The following is a 23,007-nucleotide window of genomic DNA, read 5'->3' on the forward strand; positions in this document are numbered from 1 at the left end:
CCCCCTACCCTGAGACAAAGAATGAAATATATTTGCACAGTGAATTAAATTAATCTATAAGTCTTCCAAACCCGCATGATATCCATAGTAAACGACCGGCATGAATTTCTTATGGAGATAAATGGAAAAACGGCTGAAATCATTCTCTGCAATTGCCCTGAAATGAGTAGCTGCCACTACAAAAATCAGGAGAAAATTCAAGTGGCCAGAACTAACACAATGGAAATAACCACCCATTATTAAAATCTAATGTACAATTCCCAACGGCCAAATGATATTGACAATGGCTCCATTAACAGCAACAACAGGAAGCCACCTTTGATATCAGTTGAATACTAAAAAAGAAAAAAAAGAAAAAAAAAAAGAAAAACCTCCACCCCCAATTAAATACAAAATTAAGAAAAGGGAAGCTTTCCATGCTCTATACCAAAACCCCATGAAAGTAGAATCAGTGGGGTACGGTCTAAAACCTACCCACTGCTATGGTATAAACTATTTAGGATATAAACCATAAATAAACATGGTATAGATCTGCCAGTGTAGTGCTTGAAAAATGGCATCTACCTGGCTCCTATCCCCCCATCCCCAATTTGAACTTTGTTGCTGCTGTTCCTTGAACAGATGGTCTTTCTACACAAACGCTCTGTTGACGATTTTGAAATAGGTGCAAACTGGCAGGTTTCATTATAAGAAACTTGTGAGAATAATTTAGTTTCAGCTTGAGGAACTTTTTAACCAAAACTTAGCTTTGGATCTGCAGAAGGTCCAAGAAGCGTGGAGCACATAGTGGATGGCAGAAGGGCATCTCTGTGTAAATAACTCCTGATTGAACAATGTTATATTAGGTAGTTCAACAGTTTCTCCTTCTCTGGGGGCTCCAATGCAGACATGCACTGTTCCCATGCTCCATTGTTAAGCATCTGTTAATATATCGGATCAAAAAAGATACATGTTATCCTTTGCTCTCCACTATCGGAAAACTATAATCAGCTAGACAGTTTGAATTTTAGATATCAGCATTTCATCTTCTTAATGTTAATGGTTGGAAGTTTTGAGAGTGAGACACTAGAAATTTCTTTATTCTATAAAAGAAACTGGGAAGGTTTCCATAATTATGAAATTGTAAGCATAAATCTTTTGAAACGAAATCATAATAACTGTTAAAAATGCTGTGACCCCAAAAAGTCAGTAAGGCTTCTTCAAGGAAGAATTTTGAATCTGCATGTGCAGTGCATCTGTCCAAGGAAGTGCATGCATGTGTTCTTGTGATGCGAGAGGGGGAAGAGGGAGGGAGAGGTACCTGCTTAAATCCTTTCAAAACTTGGCAGATGTCATTGTGCAGATCCTCACTCCTTATATGCTGGCAGACAAGAATAATATCAGAATAAAGAAAAAAGAAAAAGGAATGAATCGACTCTCAGGTATCTATCACTTCCCAAGCTTACATGCCAACTTGCAATAGCTTTGCACATGTGCACAAGTGAACTCAAAGCCCCAGATGGATTTGCTCTAACCTGCAATTCCAATGCTTCATTAATTACAATATATATATTTCTTTGATCTCATCTACTAAGGAATCAAGAAAGAATTTGCATACAGTTGCACATAGACCACGGAAGGCATCTTCCTTCTCAATATCATCACGTATCCTGCCATGAACTTGTTGGTATTAATGAACTGTTAAAAAAGAATGGGCCTGTGCTCAGCAGGCAAAGTTATGGCATATGTAAAAGGTAGTATGAGTCCAATGATAGTCCAAATTTTAACTTGTACTGATAGAAATAGCAAAGCATGTTGTATTATTGTCATAGCCACTTATCTACAATTTGGCTTAGCAAAATAAAACCTGCCTATTCGAATTACTCAAAATTATGTTGTTAATTAGATTACAGGACCTCTTTGACTAACTATATTATCTAATTTTCCACTTTTGTATTGAAACTTTATTAGCTGCAGAGAGACTGACATAGTACCTAGGTTTCCTTGTGCTAGTTACTGACATAATTTAGGAAATAATCAGTGTTGTCAAAAGCAAAAAGCAATGTCAAGGCAATAAGACTCCTTTTAGCCTAAGGCGAAAGGCGAAAAACAAGGCGATAGCCTGACTATAGTAAGGCGATAAAAAATATACATATATTTACCTATTCGATACTTAACTAAGTGTTATCTTTAACAATCAACACTATTAATTTTTCATCCCTCGTGATGTCTTATAAAATTAACAAAATATTAATAATTATTCAAAGTATTAAATATAATACCTCATATCATACGAAACATCATATTGTTTAGAGATATTCATCTTGTCTAAATGCATATTTTAATTTTTTAAACATCTAAAAAGTAGAATAAAAAACAAAATAAGAGATTGAACATTTTAGAAAAGTTTTAGGCATCATCATCATAGAAATTAAAATTGTCATCACTTTCATTAAGACTAGATTGATAGCCCTCCATCTTATTATCTCTATGATTGATAATATAATATTTCATCTTATACTTTGTTTAATCCAATGTTAGATTGAGTGAAATTTAAATCTAAGTATGTTTAATCTTAACTCATGGTCAAAGGTGAGCCTTTATGCCTTATTCCTTATTCCAAGGCGATTGCCTAGGCGTTACCTCTTTGAAGCCACCTTGCTTGGGTTTCAAAAGGTGACTTTTATTTGCCCCGCCTGGCTTGATGGCCTAGGCAACCCAAGCGATCGCCTTTGATAACACTGGAAATAATAGAATAACTCTAATGCATATTGAAAGATTAGATAGACATCAAGGCCTTGTTTATTTTTTTTTACTAAGTCTTAAAGCTAGTTGCTTTATGATTTAAGACATTTTTAAATCTACTTGTTTTTTAAATTATCACTTTTTCTTTAAAATTTTGTCTTAATAGAAAAAGTAACTTTTTCACTTTTCTCTTCTCAACCTTTAACTTTGTTATAATACTCAAACTTGATTTCTCATACAGAATAAATTACATTCATTTTTTAAGATTTTGAGTAATTTTTTAACTTAAGCCAAATCGAACTACCCTAATTTTACACAATTTGGATACAAAATGAATTTATTATAGATTAGCAAAGTTGTCATCAAGAAAAAATTGAATATAACTAAGATAGGTTCTATTTTTGTTTTTTTTTCTCTAATTTCTCAGGAAAATTTAGATCTAAAGTTTTCTCATGACTTGTTAATAAAAAGCAAAACAAGCAACGAAAAAATTTCTTGATTTAGATAAAAAAAAATAATGTAAAAGAAATCCACAAACGACAAAATCAAAACCAACATTCAACCACATGCAACCACCATTTTTACCTCACAACCCATCGAATTCTCAAGAAAATTAAATTCCAAAAATTTCTATACATCCCTTGTTCAAAAATAAAAACAAACAACACATTAAAATCATAAACTTTGATCACCAATAAATTTACTACAATTTTTCAAAATCCAACCTCTTACAATACAACAAAACCAAAATAAACTATCAATTTCAATGAAAATTTTTCAATTTGAACTCCAAAACATAACCATACTCATTTGAATATCTATTAGATCAATTCCAATTCATTGTGAAAAATAAAAAGTTATGATTTGATGCTTTTTTCAAAACTGAAAATCTGATAATTAATGAATTAATCTCAACACTTGAATGCGTGTTTCAATTAAAAATCCATAAATTCAAAGATGCACCACATAAAACCAGTGAATAATCAATGGAAGTTAACTTAGAAAATTTCCAATATTTTATTAGAAATCAAACATAATTAGAAACCCTAATTACCATCCATTTACCAAGTTTCTAACTAATTAAATATTTAATTGCTATAAAAATTTGATTGTTGTAATATATTTTGGCATTTTAGGATATTTACGTGGATAAAGCAGTACACCATGACTGCATAAAATGCTCCATATGCAGTGCTACAATCTCTGGGCAGACCCAAGCAAGCCTCCCAAGGGTGATGGCACTATTTTCCACAAGTGACTTATTAAAACCCTGCCCAAAATCAAATCTCAAATTAGAATCAGGAAGATAATAGAAAGTAATAATTGATTAAGCAGAACAAAAACGATACCTCTGCCTGTTGAAGGATTGGAGCTAGGCACGAGACAACTGTCATCACAATTGGGGAAACTTCTTTGTGAGCCTGATATTTGGATGTAAAAAATATGATCACAATCCATACTTCACTATCAAGTAATACTAGCATTTTAATGTACAAGATGATGAATATGCTAGTGGTGAAGCATTATGAACAGTCTGTGGAATCACCCTTTAATTTTACTTCAAGTCACTCTTTTTTTGGCGTACAAAATGGTGCCTAAACACTGCAGGAAGCATTATGACCACAAAGTGTGGAATCACCCTTCAATTTTGTTTCCAGTTAATGTCTGTGGCACATCAAAAGGTGCCTAATTTACTAGAATTTGGTTTGGTAGATAACTAATGTTATAACATAGAGTAACTCTGCAACTGTGCAACTTGAACAAGTTCTGAGTCATATAAGACCAGAATATGATTCAGGCTCAAACCCAAGGCAGGCTTAGTACTTTATTGTCTAATGTCCTTTGTCAATTAATATGCAAGATTTCCCAAAAATGCCAGCCCAAAACACCAATCTTCCAGAAATGTGTCAGTTTCAGGGTAAGTTTAAGCATGATTGAAAAGTTCACCTTGGTTCATGAAAATTTAACTTGAGGAGCTTCAGGAAGCAGAGCACCTAATTTCAGAAATCAGATTCATAATTTATTTTTTTTAAAAAAGGAGCATGGGGATGAAAGCAATTCTTCCATCAATGCAAGAGGACAACGAGGATTTTGCAGTTTGGCAGTTTCTAGGAATTTTGGCATACTTCAGAACTTGAGGAAGTATGGCCTGAAAAAGGTTATGCCACAGATGAATGGCAACAGTTATGGCTACATCAAGGCCCGTCTCTGTTTGCCCTTGAAAGTTCTTGTTGTGGACTCCCATGCATGCTCAGTTTCAGCTTGTTCTGTAATTTTCCTCTACTAAGATCTTGATGCAGGTGAGAAATATAGATAGCAGTAGAAGGCACTTTGATCTTGTTTGTTGGATTACGATTCAAAGAGAGAAACCAACCTTCACTGCTAGTTCTCCAATCGCCCAACATGCATTGTTTGCCACTGAAAAAGTTTCCTTTACCTCAGGAGGATTCTGCACATATCACATGTTGCGTAAAGGATTATATAAAGAGAACAAATGCATTCAAGAAAGTGGGCTCCAACATAAGCAATAAGGACCAGATTTGAATTTCATAAGAGAAATAAATCCATGTTCCATTTTGAACTCATCAATTATTTAAAGCAAATAGGTGGAACAAAAAACAAATCCAATTCTCTCTCTCTCTCTCTCTATTTCTCTTCTTTTTCATGGAATAGATAAAAAGACTCTCTCTTCTTTTCATGGAATAGATAAAAAGACTATATAAGGGAAAATTTAGGTCATCGTTCTTTCATATGGTTGATAAAACAAGAATCCAAAGAATGTAATTATGGATATTCTATATTAAGTAATCAAATTTAAAAGATCATAAATCTTTTTCAAGAAGATTGAAACCTCTTAGTGCATTAAATGTCCAATGGTTACTCAACCGATCGAATTGGAACTCGATTGGTCAAGGCCTACTTTTGTAGAATGAGGTGCCTGAGATTGGTTTCTTATAAATTGAGAGGTCCTATGCATTTATTGATAAGAAAACATATGTATTAACTAGCTTACCTACTCATTTCTCTCATTCAAAGCTCCCAACTCAAGTGCATTTACTCTTCCATTTGCAAATCCATTTAGTGCATCCCATTGTGTTCATCCTAGTTTTTCCTTGTATTTGAGCTATATTTGAGTTGGGTTGAGTGTTGTTACATCCTTTATTGGTGAAAGGTTGAGTGATCAAAGCTTCAAGTTGGCTTTGAATTTGAAGGGAATTGTAGTGCCGATTGGAGCCTTGAATCCAAGTGTATGAGTTGAAGGTTTGGTTTGAAGTCTTGGTTAGTGGAGCCCTCACTCGGAAAGGAGATTAGGGAGAGTGAATGTAGGCGGGTTTGCCAAACCACTATAAAAAGAGTTTGCATCTATCTTCCCTCTTCTATTTATTTATTTGCTTCAATTATTGCTTAATTTGAATAGTTTTTGAAAAAAATTTAATTACTCAATTCACCCTCCCTCCTCGGGTAAATTTTTATTTTATTTTTTTATTTTATGTTGGATTGGAAAAATGTTTGCTTCCCAAATAGATCAAGGAAGAAAGTTGTGATTGGTTATTCCCCCATTTCTAGTAGGTTTAGTAAAAAACTTTGATGGATGTTCCTTGAGTAACCCTATTCAAATTGGTGTTGAATGCATGATTAAAGATCACTTTGGTACAATATTAAGAGTTTTCTCTAAGCAGGTAGGTGTGGGGTTGGTTATTAAGGCAGAGATTTTGGTATTGTTAGAGGATTTGCTATAGGTAAAAGCTTAAGGCCTCTCTACCCTAACTATAGAGGAAGATTATGTTACTGTTATATCTTGAGTCATTAAAAAAGAAAGAGATTTGTAGAAGTTTGACAATTAGATGCCCAAAATCTTACATGTTATTAGTGAGTTGGGTTTCTCTGTCTCCTTGGGTTTCCATTTAAGCTAATCAAGTCACGGACTAGTTAGCCAAATAATGAGCTAAGCAATTGGCCTCCTTTGTCGGAGACTTTCTTTTCCCTTGAGTGTGCTATATATATATATATATATATATATTTTATTTATTTCTTCCCTTTGTGGGGCAACTTCACATTTGGTTACTTTTTAACCTTTTTTGTACATCATTGAAATATTGTTTGTCCTTCTTGTATTTATCCTTTTAAGATAAATGAAGATAATTGTTTTTGTTGAAAAAGAAATGTAAGACAATCTTAAAATGGTTGTCTAAAGTCAAATAGGCATGCTAGAACTTCAATTCTTTAGGATTTAAGGAGAGGAACAAGACTCAAATTATAGCAGCATGTAAAAAATAAAACAATAAAATATAAAGAAAAAATCTAGGAAACCTTAAAGTCTCATTAAGGTCTTTTAGGAGTCTCACCTAGAAAAAATCAATTTAAAGACTCACAATTGAAAATTCAAAGAATGCAAAACTGGATATTATTTTCTCAACAATTATTATCTCATTTTACATCAATTAAGTTTATTTCATAGGCTTTAGAAACCCTAAAAACTAAATAAAACTATGCAAGTAGAAACCTACCTATATAGTAACTTATTAGGACTTTTATTTCTCTCTTAAAACCATTAAATCTTCTAAAATACATTAAAAGAAAATAGAAACTTTCTTTTTAGAATTAGAAACTTTTTATAAATACTTATTGTGATAAGGGTTTTTAATAAAAAATTATGGCTTTTAAAGACCAATAAAAACCTTTTAAAAAAAAAGAATAATTTAGAAAATAGAAAGTTTAGAAACTCATTTTAAGGAGAATTCTAAAACTTCCCAAAATTAAAATAAAACTTGAATAGCAACTACTAACTAATTATGACACCAATAACCTAGAAAACTATAAAATTACCTAAATGCCCTTGGTCTCTAATTTAGGATTTCTTTATTTCCTTCCTTGATTAGATCTTGGAGATTCATCTTCACCACCTTGTCTTTTATTTGGTAATTAAAGACAAAATGACAAATTATTTTCTTGTTTTCTCTTCAACCAAAACAAAAAGAGCAATTAGAGACTAATTCTATAAGGTTGAATAAAAATCCAATTGATCATTTGATAAGATTGCTATCCTTAGGGTGTTACTCATTGCCTTTTTTTTTGGGATTAAGTTTCAAAAATAACAGCGATCAGCCCATGACATGATATAAAAATTACAAAACTAATAACCAACTCATCGCTTCACATGATCTAGATTTAAAGAACCAGTCAAGATATGATATTGGTCATATGATCATAGCAACTGATTTTTTTTTTTTTTTTGCATAAACAATTCTTACCAATCGTCTGGCTGCAACATTGAGGAATTCAGAGAGACGCGGATGCAAATAAACTGGACAGGCCTGATCATAAAACAATGTATTGACAAACTCTGCATGGAAGCATAAAGAAAATGCTACCTATGAATAGATTAAGAAGTGTAAACTCACTCTTGCAAGGTCCCCAAGAAGGGCAAGAGCACTTTGACAAACATCAGAAGCATCATCCATACAGCATTGCAGAAGTAGGTCCCTTAAATTGCTTTGTGCAGCCTATAATAGAAGTTGAATCAAAACACATGAACACATGCATGAGCAGAAATGACAGATTATATCTAACATTCAGAACTCTATCATTTGTCTTCATCATATATGGATTGATAACAGGTGCCCCCCAAGAAAGAGGGTGAAACCCTGGGTGTGCAGGAACTGCGGATGCCATAATGTAAAGTCTTATAAGGATCAAGATCCCAAATTCATTACAGAACATGGGAGATGAAAAATGACTAATGTTTTTATTTTATTACAGAATATGGGTGATGAAATAGAATGACTAAGAACTCTGAGAACAAATCTACTGGCTCAACATTTTGCCAAGCAAGGAACACCACTCATTTTCTCCGTCTATCCACCTGGTATTTCTATATAAAAGCAGAAAATGCCAGATATATACTCATATATTGCCAATCAATAGAAGGATAGACAACCAGATAGACAATCACATGTTTGCAGGAACTGCGGATGCCATAATGTAAAGTCTTATAAGGATCAAGATCCCAAATTCATTACAGAACATAGGAGATGAAAAATGACTAATGCTTTTATTTTATTACAGAATATGGGTGATGAAATAGAATGACTAAGAACTCTGAGAACAAATCTACTGGCTCAACATTTTGCCAAGCAAGGAACACCACTCATTTTCTCCGTCTATCCACCTGGTATTTCTATATAAAAGCAGAAAATGCCAGATATATACTCATATATTGCCAATCAATAGAAGGATAGACAACCAGATAGACAATCACATGTTTGCAGGAACTGCGGATGCCATAATGTAAAGTCTTATAAGGATCAAGATCCCAAATTCATTACAGAACATGGGAGATGAAAAATGACTAATGCTTTTATTTTATTACAGAATATGGGTGATGAAATAGAATGACTAAGAACTCTGAGAACAAATCTACTGGCTCAACATTTTGCCAAGCAAGGAACACCACTCATTTTCTCCGTCTATCCACCTGGTATTTCTATATAAAAGCAGAAAATGCCAGATATATACTCATATATTGCCAATCAATAGAAGGATAGACAACCAGATAGACAATCACATGTTTGCATTAAGAAAAGCATCAAATGCTTGAATCTACATATTCCCGCTCAAGAAAATTTTGGAAAGGAAAAAAAGAGACGTACCAAGCTCTCAATTCCACTACCAAGACCTTCTGCAAGCCCTGAGAGCAAGTCCAAAGAGCAAACAATGAATTCTTTATCATATTGAACAGCAGCTGACAGAGGATCAACCTGCAATTATAGCACCAACCTTCAGGCAAGCAAACTAAAAGATAAGAGCATGGACAAGAATTTTATCTTGATGTGAAAAAATCTTCAGCAACGCTCATGGAAATCTTCAACAACCAGACTATGCTCTCACCAATTGGTTAAAAAAAAAAAAAAAAAACAAAACAAAAATGCAATGCTCATGGAAATACTTCAGCTCCCATCAAGCTCAGTTGTATTGCTTTTGGAGCTGGTAAGCAAAAACTCATGCCCACCATATTAGCTTATCTAAACAAATTTGGGGAGGAGTCAGCTTAGTTCTAGCTTGGCTCAATTGACCATTGCCAGTGGCAAATCCAGGAATTTGCTCCAGAGTGGGTAACCTTTGATAAAGAAAAATTTTGAACTGATAATAAGTAAAATATTTAATATTGATCAATAATACTTCAATTCATTAAATTTATCATTGCCCTTGACAAGTTTTTAGATTTTGAAAGTGTTACACAATAACCTTATGATCAATGCTATTAGATAAGGTCCTCTCAAATTCTCAATATATACAACTACGCTATCATTTATCCTTTAATCTCCTATTCAATTGTGTAACTAATTCTAAAAACATAAGTGATTTTGTTTCAAAATTTAAGAAAAAAAAAAGCTATATAAAAGCAAAAGAGCACTCATAGGTGATAAGGAATTTCAGAACATTTTTTGTATGGAAAATTCTAAAGAATGCTTGCAAATCAAAAGAATATTAATTTCTTTTAATAAAAGAAAAGCCAAAGAGGACCTACACTGACGTGAGAGCTCTTTTGTTTTGAAGATGATGAACAGTAATGTGTTTGTACTACTTCTTTCTTCTTATTCTTTTAGTTTTTTTTTTTTTTCAGAAAACAAAATACAAAATGGGTTGAGAGGTTTTTATTTTAATGAGGAAACGGTGGATCAAAATGGGGGGTTTTATTTCAGTATTTTATTTTTCAAGTAATTGAAGAGTAAATATATATATATTTTAATTTTTATAAATAACAAAAAATTTTGTCATTGAAACCTAGCTTAGTGGTAAAGGACTAACCTAACACCTCATTAGTTCAGGTTCAAATCCCATTTGGTATCTTTTTAGAGGGCTGAAGTAAGGTATCCCTCCTTTGTGCCTCATATTGCTCTGCCACTCAATACTGCAGCTTACACCGCATCTCAATTGATTTTTGTTGCATAAAGATGACATCTCAGATATGACAACCCCATACCAAATATTTAAAATGAACCTCACTTGATCAAGAAACCTAAAAATGAGATATCCATTTCCACTCAGCAGAATTTAGTTAGATTATGAATCTAAGATATAGAACTCTTTTTCAACAGGAAAATCTAAGATAAAGAACTCTTGTCATAGTGGTATATTCTTTCATGGCAAAGAAAATGTATACCAGAATGGAAAGCCAAAATCAAGCACTTCAGATTAGAAAATATTAAACATGATTTCATATTTAAAACACATCAAATGCAAAGTCATCATACACAAAAACAACTAGCTTGTAGTAGTGCACTATACCAACTGATCATTTAATCCAAAACAATATTCCAACCACCATATAGGAGTGGTGCTCCTACAAAGACTAAATGAGAACTACAAACTCCAAAAAAAGAAATGGTTTAAAAAGTACCGAGGCCTTTGCTAGCAGTTGAGATTGGATGATGCTTATGCACCTCTGGAATACTGGTTCAGCAAATTGCGAAAACCCAGTACCTAATGCCTGGAAAGTAAAACAAGGGCCAGCCAAATAAACATGATACAGTGAGAAGTGAGGATAGATTTTGTAGTATTGTAACTCAATATCTTTTCTGTACTTTAAATATTTGATGAAAAAATCATGTACTTAAAAGCACAGCTATAGAAGGGCAGGAACTAAAACTAGCAGGAATTACGAAAATCAACTATATATGTCTCTTCAAATAATTGATAAAAAAAATCATGTACTTAAAAACACAACTAGAGAGGGGCAGGATGTAAAACTAGCAGTCATAAGAAAATGAACAATATGTACCGTCTCTCTGACATGTATGAATCAAATTTGTATATTATATATGAAAAGAATGCAGTTATTAAGAATTTTATTTTTTTCTTTTTCTGCCCCAGAAATGTTGTGGGGTTCTAGAGGCAAAGTGGAAACAAACCCCACAACCCTTAGCATGAAATTAATACTAAAAAATAGAAATTAGATAGGATAAATAAACAAGATTTTGAAATGGTGCTTCGTTTCCCTGGACTCTTCTTGTCTTGCTTCTCACCAACAAAAAACAAAGCTTTTTGAATTGATCCAAAATTTCTCTGCATTTTCTGGTATTCTTGTAAAAAGCTAAGGTGCAGCTTATTCCCTTGCAAAGTTCTGCATTCGCATTGCATCATGGAAAGAGAGAAAACATGGGCAAACACATGATAAACTATTTCTACAGAATAAAAAAGATAGTAAAACTAAGATTAATACATCTGAAATATATTCAGTGCATAAAAACTAAAACCAGATAGGACCAGACAGTTCAATAAGTCCCTTTTTAGGTCTATACATGTTGAATCCATTTTTATTCACCAACTTCTAATTCTTCTGTCCATTTGTGATTATTAGGCCCTCTGCTGAATGTTGGCGGCACGGCTGATCCCAACCCATTACCTAGATACTAAACAATCAATAGAGTCCAACAAGGACAAGGAATCATCAATAACCAATGAAGCCATAGGAAGAACATAGAGTTGAGGGAACCTTTGAGAAATTGATCCAAATGCTCATTCCATCAAAGGATCCACAATTATTTTAATGACATATGGCCCAAAACAAGCATGTGGGGCACACTCCTTTGAACTCTCCTCTAGAAGGGCCTTTCTCACCAAAAATAGGAACACCCAAGGGAGCCCAAAGAAAGAGCAAAAGATGCCACAATGCCTTTGCTTTCCAACAATGAGTAGGGATATGATTAGCTATTTACTTTGAACTCTTGCACAAGCAACAACGATTTCGAAAAGTCCTGTTCTTTGCAGATGATCTAAGGTTAGAATCCCAACCCAAGCTACCTCCCCACTAAAGAAGTGCACCTTGGAAGGGGCCTAAGAACCCCAAGCTTCCTTTGAAGAAAAAACCACCCTATCTCCTAATTATAAGGCATAATAAACAGATCAAAAAAAGAACTTCCCGTCGTTAACATCCTTCACCTATCTCCGCCTTCTCTAAGCCTTTCCCCTCTTTAAGTCTTTTAAGCAAGCCCTTAACACTTTATAACTCCCAATCATGGAACCATCTTGAGAAACAAGGATTGTGATTTGCCCATGACCGCCTGAAACCTCTGAAATCTCTGCAATCCATGCATTTTGAAGCTGCAGGAGAATATAGGGAGAGGAAAGAAACTCTCAAAGGTGAGTCACCACACAAACCATCCTGTCAGAACTTAACACTTCTTCTATTTTCCAACTCTAATCTGGTTCTAGTATGAGCAATCCAAAATCTATCAAATTGGTATCAAGATTTTTTTTTCATCATGTAACACGTGCACTTCTATGCTATCGTCATTCAAAAAATAATAGAAAAATAGAAAAATCATTAACAATAGGTAACTGTACAAAACACTTTTCCTTTAACAAATGGAAATTTTAGTTAATATTTTTCATAACCACGTTTCCATATTATGTTCTATGTTTTATTGTTTGCATCTAGCAAGCTCGTAATTTCCATGTATTTCCAAAATTTAAGTTCATTTATATTCCATTTCAAAAACTTTCTATTTTTGGACCACAAGTCACCTCTAAAATGAGCATTGAACCATGTATTACTAACTTTAAACAAAGTGACAACGCTAGTTACATTCGCATAGTGCTTGAAGCAGTTTTAAAGCAACTTTGAGCCATAATCAGAATTGTTCTAGTTTGTCTAGGTTTAGTGGAGGACGTATCTGAAGCATTCTAAGTTCATTCTCAAATATCAGTCTCAATGACCTACAAGGTCATAATGCATTGTGACATTGTAGATTGAAGGTGTATAACATTATTTTTGTTGACCTAGACTATGAACCTTTTATGAGCAAAATATTGCTCCAAAAGATTATTAAAAGATTTAATGAGTTATATTGCAATAAAAGATTGTGATCCCTAGGGAAGTGTGTATTTGGTCAAAGGGAAAGAGGGTTTGGAAGTACATGTTTAGACATGTGGGGAACTTTGGAGAAAAGGGAGAGAGTCGGTGCTCTTGAAAACGAGAGAGGTTTATGGATTAGGTCTTTAGAAAGTCATCAAAGGCAAGAAGAATGACTTTTCTCCCACGACACGTATTTTAAGGGATGTCTATGGCTGAGGTAACCGAGTAGCAGATCATTTAGCCAAGCAATTAGTATCTTTCATAAAGGGCATTTTTACCCCAACCCCACACCCCCTAAAGCTGTGCAACATGGTTCTAGATTGTATTTAATTCTTTTACCTTATTAAGATGCATGTAGTGTTTTTTTTTTCTTGGGAGTGGTATAGACACGTTTCCTTTTGTATCATTTTTTAGTAAATCTTGGAAGGAATTATCACCTATCTTCATACTTACTAATTTTGATGCAATGAATTTGTTTTTGAAAGAAAAAAATGGTTCTAGAGGTTTAGGTTTTGGTTTCACATATGGTGAAGAGAGCTCCCATTGAGAGTTTTTTTTTTTTTTTTTTTTTGGTTTTTTTCCTTTTATTAGAATTGTTCTCACAAGAATGCTATGATCACAGATTTATAGGCTGAGAAGAGGGTGGAAAGGGCCATTGAAACCCTTATTTTTTGTAGAGTTCTCAAGTCCGGAAGCTAAAGGCAATGGAGTGTTCCACAAAAGCATTTAGGTAGAGATAGTGAATAAGGAGGATAGGTTAATGTAGAGTTGTACTAAAAATGGTTGTTTTTTCTATTAAATCATTTTATATCTTTATCTCCGAGTGGCTCAAGGTCCTTTTCTCCGAAGAAAATGTAGAGCTTATAGCATTGCTAATGACTAGTTCTTTACTTAACTAGAATATTTTGATGCCTAACCAGCTTATGAGGAGAGGTTGGCTCCTAATCAATGAATAGATGTTATTTGTGCAAGTGCAAGTGCACGGAGTCAACCAACTATATTCATTGAAGGTTTTCGATATATTATTGTTCAAAATTGTATGGGTGCTTTCAAGAATGATTTAAGGATTTTTTACTTAGTCAGCATAGTCACTCTGGGGATAGGTGATGCTGAAAAGAATGGGAGATGACCCCTTGTTTTTGTTTTGGAGCATGTAGAAAGAAAAATGAAAGGATGTTTGATGATAATAAGAGCTTTGCTCAAACTTTGAAAAAGTCTCCCAAAAAATCTTTGTTTGTACTATAATGGATTCTTTGGTGATGGAGAATCTCACTTTTCTAGAGTTCATTGATTGATTGGGGAAAGTATAGGCTTACAACTTAGGCATGCTAGGTTAAGGTCCTTTTATCGGGTGCCAAACAATAAAAAGGGAAGAAAATCTTTGCATCCAAGTATCTAATCTTATAGATGTTCTAGAATTCATTGATTGTTTGGGGAATGCACAAGCTATAGCTTGGTGATAAGCTATCGTCAGGGCCTCAGGCCTGTCCCAAGCTATAGCCTATGCTTTCCCGAACCAATCAATGAACTCTAAAATATATATGTAAGGTTAGATACTTGGATGCAAAGATTCTCTTCCCTCCATTTCTCTATGTAGTCATTACACTATAAAATTACTTATTTAACCTTATGGTGGACCTCCTTGCAAAACAATAAAATTAAAATATATTTAAAATATTATCAATGAGAAATTTTTATTTTTCACACGATTTTCAATGACATTCTTTATTCAACCTCCATGTAAATGAAGATCTCAATTATTGCATAATAATTTCAAAATTTTTGTTTGTTGATTTTATAATTTTATATTAAGAATAAAATTAATAGTACACACGTTTATGCACAATACCATGATACTAAAACTTGGAAAGTTAACTTAACTTGACCAAGTGGACTCAATTGAACTGTGAATATGGTTAGAGTGTTTTCCTTCAATTGTCCTAGACCAAACACGCTTGTTCTACCTACAAGGACAACCCTCCTCCCCCTATGTTTCTAAAAGTTTCACAAACTTGTTATAGTTGATAACTTACTAAATGGATTTGTCAAATGTTTTCAACCTAGACCTAAATAGAACAATGCCATGAAATTCTCACAAGCAAGACCATTTCCATGAGTTTTTTTTTTCTTTTTGGGAAATGAAAATGAGCAATTTAGAGACTAATATGATTAAAATTAGAAAGAAAAATAAACAAAAAGTGCATCACCTTTTTCTTTATAGTTAATTTAATTTTAAAACCTAAGAGCTTAAGAAATTGAGCATCAGGTGTATATCAAGCTAAAATTGGCCAAAATTAAAATTTTGAGGATATAAAATTCACTTAAGATTGAAAAGAGAACTTCAAATATCAAATCTAGTCAATAAATGTTTAACAATTTCATTTCTAATAGGAATTTATATTTGGCCTCATGAAAAACATTATTCAACTAATTCAATGTCCAAATTTTCAAGTAGGTATTCACACTATTAAAGTCAAAACAATTACTTGTACATTTCAAAACATATACCCTGTTACCCACAACAACCCCCCATTCCAAAAGGAAAAGGGTTTCTTTTTAGGGGCCCACTCTCATTCAAAGGGACTTAAAATCAAAATCACCTATTCACTAAGATGCATATAAATGTAAGGGCATGGACTTTCCAATACCTAATATAGAATGGGTCATCCACCAATAAATATAAGATTCAATGGCTAATTAAAAACTTTAAGATATTGCTTTTCCTGCTCAAAATCTTTGAGGTTTGGATGGAAATAACTCCATTTTCTCAAGTAGTTCAATAGTTTCAACGTGCGAAGCATGATGAGGAAAACCACCAAGTTGGTGAATGTGACTCTAAGGCCTTGAGGTTCATGAGAATAAGTAATGTGAATAGATTATCCATGCTTAGAATAGAGAAATCTAGGAATCAATTATTCTCATTTTGGTACTTGGAAACAATATAAATCAAAGTTATAAGACAGTTTACCCTAAGGTGCAGCTTAGCAATAGTACCCTCTCACAATGAACTAGAGGTGGCAATGAACCAAAGGTCCAAAGTTTGAGTCTTCCCCATATTTAAGTAGTGTAGAATAGAGGGGCAAGCCCATATTGTCCCAAGTATGCTTTGCAAGCAAGTAGAATGTCCTGATTTCCATTCCTACACAAACTAAATACTAAAATGGGAATGAAAAATATTCAAATTAAACCCACACAAAATTTCAAATAATATTCTTCAAATTAATACACATACATATGTATGGTATACAACAAACTTTCAAAAAATCATAGAAAGAAAAATATCATATTATAATAAAATCATAACATTTACAAAGTCTATTTATTAAAAAATCTTTAATTTTAAAAAATCAACCACCATTGTAATAACTAATACTCAAAATATGTATAAAATTATAAAATAAGAACATTATAATATCCATAATAAATCAAAGAAAATCAACTCTTATTTTGAGTTTGAAATGCCTATATTTTGGAAAAGGAAAAAGTGAAAAAACAAAGAATAAAAATAGAGTTTCTGCCTACATATATACACATGCACATATATTTTAGAAAACTTGTAGAATAGACTATCCAACAAAGGTTAAAAACCTAGGATTTTAGAGATTATTATTCATTTCACAAACATTTAAACCTGTTTTATCAAAATAGTAACAACAACAACAATGATAATATTGTTATTTTATAGACAAACAAAAATATATTACTAGTGCCTAACAAAAAATGACATACTAAGATGCACGATAGTATATAAAGGTTGTCAAATGACATAGAAAAAGACGAGATAAAAAATCACTCCCTTATCAAGCAATACAAAACCACTCAATTAAATTAATATATACATCAAATCCTCATCTATAAACATCCTAGCCTAGAGTAAAAAAAAAACACAAAAATGAATTTTTGGTAGCTTGATTCAATATTTTCAAATTTCAAACAATATGTAATTTCTTTTCTTTCAAATGGTCCAAAATAAGTACTATATATCAGTCTTCCACTTTTTTTTCCGTTTTTTCACCACAAATAGGCCCTTGCTAACTTAGAAGGACTTTTGTATCCATAACAGGCAACATCCACTCCATGTAAAACAAAGAAAAAATCAAATAGCACCTCTGATACTTGACCCTTCAATATCACCGATCATACCCGTGTCAACACAACATGAAATGAGTGAGTATGGGATTTTTGTCAAATACTCCTATTTTATTTTGGGTATGGCTATTTGATTTTTTCAAACAAATTTTTTGGTATTTTGATTAAACATTTCCAAATTATCAAACAATAAGTATTTTTTTCCTTTCAAATGGTCCAAAATAAGCATAATATATCAGCTTCCACACATTTTTCTCTTTCTTCGTGACAAAAAGGCCCTTGCTAACTTAGAAGGGCCTCTGTAACCATATAAGGCAACATCTACTCCATATAAAACAAAGAAAAAAAATAAATGGCACCTATGATACTCGGATCCTTCAATTTCACCAACGTACCTGTGTTAATACAACATGACATGAATGTAGGCATGGGATCATTGTTGAATACTCATTTATTTTGTCATTGATATATTTTTATTCTTTCAACTTTCTTAGTAATAGTTACATTAGAGAAAAAGTAAAGTTAGCTAAAAAGTGATTTTTTTAAAGAATATATACAAATAAGAGGGAAAAAATTAGAGAAAAATATGAGAGTTTTTAAAAAGAATATCTTTACTTCCAATTTATTTTTAATTGATTTTTCTCTTATCATGTCGTGTCCTAGTACCCGTCACCGTTTTTTTATCTTTTTTAGTCAAGTCCTTATATCCTAAAATTTGAGTTGTGAAGGATTCAACGCTTAAGACATATTACCGCATTTGACACTCATACCCAAACACATGCAACATAGAAACGACAAACTGTCCATCTTTTAGCACAATGAAAGAAGATATGATCAGCTAATTGTTTTCTCACTCACTCTTCCAAAGATAACATTTATGACGATGATGATAACGTTTATTCTAAAAAAATATCAAATTGAGATTCCTTTAAGATATTGGAGAAAAGGTTGAAAGTCTACTAAAATTCATCAAATTCTTTCAATAATAGATGGTTGTTTACAAATTTTTTTATTATTTCACATTCTTATATTTCATAATATCAAATTTTTAATATAATTGTATTTATAAATAGATGTGATGATGATTGAATTTACTTAGGAAAGATAAAGTTGCATTTCATATTATTCATTGATTTTATCTTCTTCAAAGATGGCATTGGAATTAATTTACCTTATAAAGAGATGAAGTTGTAATTAATTTTGTATGTTCTTCTAATTTGAGAAAATACGCTCATCATTTTAAATTTATATAAAAGTATTACCTAGCAAGGGTTTTCACAAAACCCATGTCCTAGATGGGTTTCTAACCCAGCTATTTTATGGGACTCTAAACCCATTAGATCTCCAAAACAAATGAATGACCAAGCCTTGGAGTAGGCAGAATGTGATGGAATACCATCCCCAAGACTCCATCCTTGAATCAAACATCACCTTGAGTCCTTCCATCCAAAATTACCTCTTAATCTAGACAATCGCGCAGAATAGGATCTTAAGCATTGAAAAGCTTAATATAAGACAGTTAGGGAATCCAGACTGGAAACTACTAGCTTCAGCTCTGATTATTCACCAGATGACTTCCTTCTCCATTGCCAATTTGAGCATGAAAACTCAACCCCTTGTTTGTGCATACTTTGTGGTTTCTTAATTGTTTCCAGATTCTCACTCCGACCTTCGTTCAGATTGGCACATTAAGGCTTTTGGTCCTAACAATAAGATGCTAAGAAAGCTAACTCCTTTCCATGAAAGGGAATTTGCATAAAAAAAGAAAAAAGAAAAAAAAAAGATCTAAATTGTTCACTGTCAAGAAAAAAGGCTAGGCTGTTATTTCTGGAGTGGGTTGGTAATTTTCAGGGGTGATAAAAGTAGGTTAGGCATTATATTTAAATATTCAATTGTCTCAGGTTGTTTGTGAGCTCATTTCAGGCTTGCAGTTTGTTTTGGGTCCCATCTACCTTTGTTAACTTGTTTAAATTTCAGGGTTTCCTCGTCTCCCCTCACCCTTATTTAATCTAATTAATAAAATTGCTACTTAGGAAAAATCAGTTTCTATTTCTTAGTTATACAGAACCACCATTTAGTGAGAAGCTATTTTCTAATTCTCAAAAACTAAAATTTCCTACTAAAGATATGCCACAAAATGAACCTAAGCCACTCTCAAAACATTTGTGCATGAACAGTACCCCAATTTAAGAATTCAATATAATGGGTGCACAGCACCAATCTGAATGGCAAGCTTATGGTGCATTTTGTAATTCCTCCATCCTTAACTGCTCTTTGTGGCTGAATGCATTTCTGGAAAACAGGCCTTCCACAGCTCACACATATCAACATCACAACTGTGGACCAATCAATGAACCTCCAGAGCACTTGATTTTGGAATATCGCAGCCCCCAAACAAAAAATGAAATGGAAAGGAAAACTACAAAAAAGGACAACTATCACAAGTACAGCAGTTTGTTGCTGGACCACTCAGTGAATGTTAAAATACAACTCACAGTAAATTGTACAGGCTAACAGATTGATACACTTGGAGAGGGGGAGAGAGAGAGAGAACTTGCTTTCCAACAAGGGAAGTAGGTTTCAGGCCTTTCTAGTTTTGAACAATGCACACATTTTTCCTCAATTGAAAGAATATAATATCATATCAGATTATATAGTGTGTTAAACAAGACTAAGTACAATACTGTCCTATTAACAAAAAGTACAGCATACCTGTGCTATAGATGTAAAGCACTCTAGCAGTGGAAAGAGGTCTTTGTCTGAATTGGAAACTAGCTGCCACTTTGCAATTAATGGAGGCATCAGAATATCAAGGTATCTGGACTGTGTATAGAATCAAAAGATGGGCGTTAGTAGCTTGTGTCCTGATCGTGAAGAACAAAAACACCAAGCATTCTGTCCCCCTCTGATTTCCACATCAAGGAGCACCAAAGGAAAGAAAAACAAACACCAACTCATGCCCAAAAATAAGAAGGCTTACCTGATTCAGTTCTCCTCCAACAGCATCTGCTAAAGTGCCTATAGCATCATATAAAATTCGGAGGTTCCTTTTCTAAATATGAGCATACAAAGTTCAATTAGGGAATATAAAATACTAAATGATCATAACATGGTATCATCAGGAAAACAAATGATTCAAAATATACTAGTCAATTGGACCTTTCCAAGTCTATTGGAAATCAAGAAAATACTAATAGGACTGAAAAAAAAACCTGATATCTCCCAAAAGCACATAAAAGGTGTTGTAAAATGATTGCTACATGTGGTGTCAACTCTTCTGCAGCCTCCTGCCATCATTAAGGAACCTATGAATTCTACATTGGTATGAATCATATTTCTTATGATTGAAGAGTACTGAAACAGGAGAAACCTCTTCAAGAGTAGCAAAAGCTGAACATGCAGCTTCTTGTACCCTCTTGTTAGTGTCTAAGACTCTTTGTAGAAGACCCACGAGGACCCGGTTGAACTGATCATAGCCTTTTTGATGACCAACACCCTGAAAAGGCATGAAACAAATTCCAAGATCTTTGATGAACAATTTATGGAACAGTGGTTAGATGGGAAAATGAGTTCTAAACAACTCCATGAAAAGAAATGAACTGCAATATATGATTAAACTTCAACTACAGCTTCTCTTTTTCTTTTATGTGAGAAAGGCCAAGATACAAATTGAAATAGCATATACTGGAAGCAAGATGTAGACGAAAGTAGTTGAGTGCTAGTTCAGGCTCCAGATAATAATATATCTCACTGGATGTATCTCACTTCATCCAGTTCATGTCTTTAACTTGAAAATAGCTAATAACACAGAGAGGATATTTTAGAAAAAAAAAAGTGAAAAGAAAAGAAGCAGAGGGAGAAGACAACAGAAAACCACCCATGTTTGAGATCAATTAGGAACAAATGGAATTCTTTCTAAGATATAGAAGTTATAACTCCTTAGAACCATGTACCAATGTTAATTCCTACTTAAGTAAATCCATGTTCTTCTATAGATGTATTCATAAACGCGTGAATTCTACCTCAAGATCAAAAGTACCAACCCTAAAACAACAATATAAAATAGAACAACTTGTTCAGGAAAGGTTTTAATGTTGAAGACTATTACAGCTGTATATCCTCCACGGCTGTATATTACATCTGTAATACATAATTTTGTGTGTATAATAGTGTATGTATATATATATTATCAAAAACAAATGTATGTATTAATTGAGAATAAACAAAACATGAGAAGGATGAGAAATCCTTCCTATGATTTACAAACCTCATCAAAAAGATCTAAGTAAACCTCCACTATACAAGGAGGGCTATATAAAGGTACAAAAAGCCTACACAGGTATAACAACTCCTCACCCTATAGACCCAACCCTAGTGTGTACATATTAAAAGTCAACTAAGTTGAATTACATTTAACAGATAAAGATTAAAAATGTTTGTACGGTAAGCCCAAAAAGAAACATAGAAATGAAGCAAATCCCACATCATCTTTGGTGTCTTCCAAGTGTCCTTGAAAATCCTAGCATTCCTCTCTCTCCACACAATCTACAACAAAGTTGTGGATCTGAGATCCTGCTTGTTTGACTCTTTTTTAGCACTAGAGCAATGAAGGTAGCATTCATGCTTTGCTTAATAATCCCATTATTGTGAAACTCAAAGAACACTCTTAAAAGATCAGCTTTAATCGTCTCCCAACACTCTTGATAAAATCCAATGGTGAAACCATTTAGCCCAAGGGTCTTTTCCTTGTTTAAATGCAACATAGCATTGTGAATCTCTTCTTCCGAAAAAAAATGATCCAACCACTCGACACTATCTGCTGAAATAGGAGACCAATCCAAATCTTCAATCCTCCAAGAACCACCTGAAGGCTTGGAGAATAACTTCCCAAAATAATGCTTAATCTCCTTTAAAATGCTTTCAATGTTATCTAAGACTACCCCATCTTTAGACACCAAAGACTTAATGAACTTCCTATTCCACCTACTATTGGCCACCTTATGAAAAAATTTAGAATTACAATCCTCTTCTCTTATCCATTTGACCCTAGTTTTTTTACCTCTAAAACACCTCTTCCTTTAGCAACGCCTCTTCCAATTCTCCCTTCCTTAAAGTCTTCCTTGCTGCTAGTTCAAGAGTAAAAATCCTTTTTTGTTCCTTCTCATCCAAACCCACAATGCCCAAACAAATATTTTTCTTTTAAGTCTCCAAAAGACACTTTTTTTTTTTTTTTTTTTGATAAATGAGCACAAAATATATTAAAGGGCGAAAAGCCACATAGCATACAGGTAGTATACATAGCAACCTAAAAACAAAAAACACATGAACAATCAACC

General features: G+C 33.3%; 1 protein-coding gene across 4 annotated transcripts in view; it reads right to left on the reverse strand.

The window, feature by feature from the left end:
- Positions 1 to 212: 212 nt before the first annotated feature.
- LOC100245339 (transportin-1) overlaps positions 213 to 23,007 on the reverse strand; it is a 44,307-nt gene continuing 21,512 nt past the window's right edge. Inside the window, exons 15-29 of one of the 4 annotated variants that reach the window (XM_010665828.3) lie at positions 21,042 to 21,167; positions 20,884 to 20,958; positions 20,652 to 20,723; positions 20,384 to 20,494; positions 11,126 to 11,215; positions 9,375 to 9,482; positions 8,127 to 8,228; positions 7,977 to 8,039; positions 5,099 to 5,173; positions 4,074 to 4,145; positions 3,870 to 3,994; positions 1,598 to 1,649; positions 1,446 to 1,514; positions 1,301 to 1,360; positions 213 to 920 (exon numbers count right to left, since the gene is read on the reverse strand). In XM_010665828.3, the coding sequence (XP_010664130.1) occupies positions 837 to 920; positions 1,301 to 1,360; positions 1,446 to 1,514; positions 1,598 to 1,649; positions 3,870 to 3,994; positions 4,074 to 4,145; positions 5,099 to 5,173; positions 7,977 to 8,039; positions 8,127 to 8,228; positions 9,375 to 9,482; positions 11,126 to 11,215; positions 20,384 to 20,494; positions 20,652 to 20,723; positions 20,884 to 20,958; positions 21,042 to 21,167 (1,284 nt within the window). In that variant the 3' untranslated portion in view covers positions 213 to 836. Of the gene's footprint in view, positions 1,361 to 1,445; positions 1,515 to 1,597; positions 1,650 to 3,869; positions 3,995 to 4,073; positions 4,146 to 5,098; positions 5,174 to 7,976; positions 8,040 to 8,126; positions 8,229 to 9,374; positions 9,483 to 11,125; positions 11,216 to 20,383; positions 20,495 to 20,651; positions 20,724 to 20,883; positions 20,959 to 21,041; positions 21,168 to 23,007 lie in introns of all 4 variants that reach the window. The other 3 variants (XM_010665829.3, XM_059734678.1, XM_059734679.1) reach the window with 3 other exon arrangements.

This window comes from Vitis vinifera, chromosome 18 (genome assembly GCF_030704535.1).
Source record: "Vitis vinifera cultivar Pinot Noir 40024 chromosome 18, ASM3070453v1".
NCBI lineage: Eukaryota > Viridiplantae > Streptophyta > Magnoliopsida > Vitales > Vitaceae > Vitis > Vitis vinifera.